Genomic DNA, 4,529 nt, shown 5'->3' on the forward strand with positions numbered 1-4,529 from the left:
CCCTCGAGAAAAAGTTGTGCACTTCAACCCCCTATGATACCGGAGATGGACGACTTGCTCCTGAGTAGCCCCATTCATGAATTCACACAATGGAAACGATACCCTGTTTTCGTCTTTGCCTGAGGGAGAGTTCCTCCCGACTCGTCTTGCGAAGAAGCTGAAGGCCTCACCAATGAAGCCAAAATCACCCTGCAAATCGAAGCTGATCATTGACGAATGTCAATGCAATCCAATAGAACCGAAAATTAGAGAGAAAATCCTCAAAAGTATATATCCCTCCCTTCATACATATCCGGGCTACCATGACCACGGTAGCCAAAAAGCATGCCGCGCCTCTGATATACGGAAATACATCAAAAGTATCTCGAAACACTCTAAGGTGGCCGGGACCGACCGCTCAGCCATAACACCCCCGGTTCTGTGTTTTCCAGGTGCAAACCGGAGATACGCTATCAATCAAGAGTTGGGGGAAGGTGGCTTTGCTCCTGTATATCTGGTTGAAAGTGTTGACTCACCAGACACTTTCACCTCCGATTCTGGGCGAGAAAATGGTGACAGAATTGTGAATAATAAACGTCAACATTCTGCGAGTGAGAGCCCCTTTAAACCCCAACGGGATGCTGACCGTCGGGGCCTGGAGGCAATTAAGGTGGAATCAGAGACTCCTTCTGCTTGGGAGTTCTACATGCTTCGAATTGCGCACGCACGCATTGGCTCGACTCCGATTTATCGTCGGGCAACGGACAGCATCGTAAGGGCACATGAAATGCATATTTTCAAAGACGAAGGCTACCTTGTGGAAGATTATCAAAACCAAGGAACCCTGATTGACCTTGTTAATGTTACTAGTAATGGCTCCTCCGTATCGATGGAGCAAGGACTCGATGAGACTGTGGTTATGTTTTTCGCTGTGGAGCTATTTCGTACCGTGGAAGCTCTGCATGCCTGCGATATCCTCCATGGCGACCTGAAAGCGGACAACTGTCTTGTCAGATTAGGCAAACATTTCGCCTCCCGCGCATCCGCCATAGAAGACGGCTCTTATTTGAACTCCCAGACAGGTTATTCGCCTACAGGTGCAGGTGGCTGGCTAAATAGGGGAATAACCTTGATTGACTTTGGCCGCGCGATTGATATGCAAGTCTTCCCAAAAAACGTCCAGTTCATTGCAGACTGGAAAATCGGTGCACATGAGTGTTCGGAGATGCGAGAATGCCGGCCTTGGACTTACCAAGTCGATCTGTACGGGCTTGCGGGTACCATTCATATTCTCCTCTTTGGCAAGTATATGGAGGTTACGCCTGCCACTGCTAATCGGACCTCTTGTGGGGAGAACGGAAATATGAGTATTCCTGGTGCTGGAGGACTTGGAGCCAAAAAGCTATATCGTATCAAGGAGTCTCTGAAACGGTATTGGGACCGGGAACTTTGGGCTGAGGTTTTTGACCTATGTCTTAACCCTCAAGGCGAAAAGTGGATGCGGATGGAGAGAGGAATTTTCACACCGCCAGGATCCGATATTGATGGGGAAAATGGAAGTCTTACTGCCGATAATGACGATCGTTCTCCCACGCTGCCAGTTCTGAATTCAATGAAGTATATTCGGGAGAAGATGGAGGGGTGGCTTGTGGCGAATGCGGAAAAGAAGGGGCTACTGGCACAGCTAGCGAAACTGGAGAAGCTAGTTGCCAAGTAAGGCGCGTGGATGTGCGGAGGATCCTTTATCAAAATTAAAATGCTTCTGCATGCAAACCATGAGTGACAGCGCCTGTGCTCATGTTTCGTCTATCCCGCTCGGCCTAAACTCCAATCTCGAATTTTGATATATCTTGTCACCTCTGTCTCCATTCTATCATCTCCATTGATCAAGGCAACCCTTTCTTCAGCAAAAAAGCTCCTTCAATCCCGAACCAAAATGACCAACCAACAATCCCGATGACCCCGCTCAGTCAAGACTTTGCATACATAACACCCCTCGCAACCGGAGCCAGCGTATACAGCAATAATACGCCAATGATGAGCTCGATTAAAATGCGTCTCTTTCCCCCCCCCCGCCCCTCTCTTTTTTTTTTTTTCTTTTTTTTCCTCTCCTCCTACCTTAGCCGCTCTTCCCCCCAGCGCCATTGTGTTGTCACCACGTGTATATAATAGGTATGACACTGGATGCGTGCATTTGTGCTGTGCAACTGCTCGCGTGGGGGACGGTGTGATATGGACCATAGATCGAGGGCCTCCTGCACTCAAGACCCCCTAGCATGCACCCATCAGTTGGTGCTACTTCTCTTCTCTCTCCTCCCACCCCCTCTCGTGATATTTATGTGTGTATGATCAAAGAATAAATACCTCCCGCTTCTTTCCCTTCTCTATGTGGATTTGTTCGTTTGGTTTTTTGCTCTTTATCCAATATCCTCTATTTGTTTTCCGTTTTTCCTTCTTCTTATGAATACCTTACTTAAGTAATAAAATAATTAGCGTGAGCTTTTTAGAGGCAGGATATATAAGCTTCTTTTGTTCTTGGTCCTATTCTCTTCTCTTTATTCTCTGCTAAGAAAGAAAGGCAATCGGATTACTGCAGGAGGTAAGGTGTGATGTGATGTGGTATGGTGTGGTGTGTTGCTATGTTCTCTGTGTTGTTTATATTTTTTTTTTTTAATATCTATTTTGATAACTAGTCGAATACACAATGGCAACCAAACTTCAAGATTTCCTCTCATACCAGTGAGAAAAAAAAATGGGAGAAAAACATCTAAATATGAGAGAGAGAGAGAGAGAGAGAGAGAGAGAGAATCACAATTTCATCTCAGTTCATTCCATACAGTATTCTAGATAGGATAATTCATTCATGACCAGACACTGCAAACCCAGCACAGTAGTAGTAACATTGAGAGCACCAAGAACAAGACACACAAGATTAATACGCTGATGGAAACAAGAAGCTAGAAAACAAGAAATAAGAAACAGAAAATGAGCTGGAGATATGTTGTTTGTGTGTATGTATCGCGTGTATCGTTATGGACCATATGTGTGAATGTGTATGTGTGTAGCATAACGTAGAACGAAGATGAAAAGAAAAATGACAAAAAGATAATCAAATCAAATGATGAGACCCTTCCTCCACCTCCGCACCCGTTTCTTTTTGGGGGGGTTTACAATAATCTTGTTTCTTTTCTTTTCTTTTTTTTTCATATTTTTTTCCCCTCTTCGTCATAATTCGTATCATGGTTCGTCCGTCCGTTTCATTTCTGTGCGGAGTCGCTGTGACTCGCTGAAATAGATAAATAAAATAGTAGAAAAATAAAAAGTAAGAAAAGAAAGGAAGAGCGAAAATAAAGCGAACAAGTTCCATCTATCATGCATTGCAAATGAAGATTGCATAAGCTTGCAAAGATTGAAAAGAGTAACAATAATAATAATAAATGCCTCGAAATGATATTTCCCAGCCAATCCCCATGGATCATCCCCCCAAAACAGAAAACATCCTATTCCATGACTTGTCACAAAACGTAGGCAACGTCATTATTTTTGATCATGATTTTCTAGTGGAAACTTGATGTTATTTTCCCCTTGCCTTCATTTGGGTGCTCGTTTCACGGCCATTTCTATCGTTGCGTTTTATTTTCTTCGACTATGTCCGTTGTTCCGTTCTGTGTAGCAGGCTTCGTGGTTGGGAAAGTAAGGAGGGAGGCAAGCAGGGATCTATTCATTGGGAGGAGCGGAAGGGAAGAAAGTATAAAATAGAAAATATGGCAATGGACAAAATGAGAAAAAGTAAAGAGAGTGTGTGTGGAGTGAGTGCAATACAATCACAACGTATCGTTGCTCAGATAGATAGCTGTTCTTTGGGGGGCCGGGGGGGTTTGTGGGGTGTTTGTCGAGGGTAGATATTGTCTTCCGAATTCGAGCTGTTTTCTTCCCCCATCATTTATATGGGCAAAATTGCATAAAGCCTTTGGGGGGAAGCGGCGCAGTGCGAAACGGGTTATAGTTAGCTAATATCGTCGATAGTCAAGTCACGCTGCCGGTAACGTTATGATAAAATAAAATCCACACGTCGACCCAGAATAAGAAAGATGCTGTTGCGTTTATCGTTGTGGGCGCAGTAATCCAGTAGGCGATCGGACAGGCAGACATGTTCCAACCGCAACACATGCCAAAACCCTATTCGAGCCCAGAGATATATCCCAACATGACGCAAAAGGGATAATCACAGAACAACAAAAGTGAAGATGGTGGGGGAAAATAAAAGGAAATAAGGTAAAGAGAGTAACGTTAAAACTTGAAAAAGAAAGAAAAAGAGAAAGTATTTCAATGAATGTGGTCGCATGTTTTACACAAGTTCGTCGCCGTCATGGATAAAAAAAAAGAGATCTATGCCTGTAGTATAGCCCTTTTTCGTTGTCGTTGTCGTTGTCATTGTTGTCGTACAGAAGAGTATATTTTAAACAAGCGTTTTGGTTAAAACAAAGGTCCGCCCAATCGAAAACGCCTTTTTGCGCATGGGAGTTTGGGAGAAGGGAAGGGAAAGGGAG

At 44.1% G+C, this 4,529-nt stretch overlaps 1 protein-coding gene across 1 annotated transcript; it reads left to right on the forward strand.

Moving 5' to 3' along the window:
• Positions 1 to 617: 617 nt before the first annotated feature.
• HCAG_05894 (hypothetical protein) lies at positions 618 to 1,696 on the forward strand (the record flags this gene model as incomplete). Its single annotated transcript, XM_001538239.1, has 2 exons — positions 618 to 751; positions 850 to 1,696. 2 exons carry the CDS (start codon positions 618 to 620, stop codon positions 1,694 to 1,696), a joined length of 981 nt encoding a protein of 326 aa, XP_001538289.1.
• Positions 1,697 to 4,529: the final 2,833 nt, after the last annotated feature.

Source organism: Histoplasma capsulatum, genomic scaffold (genome assembly GCF_000149585.1).
Source record: "Histoplasma capsulatum NAm1 scaffold_7 genomic scaffold, whole genome shotgun sequence".
Lineage (NCBI taxonomy): Eukaryota > Fungi > Ascomycota > Eurotiomycetes > Onygenales > Ajellomycetaceae > Histoplasma > Histoplasma mississippiense.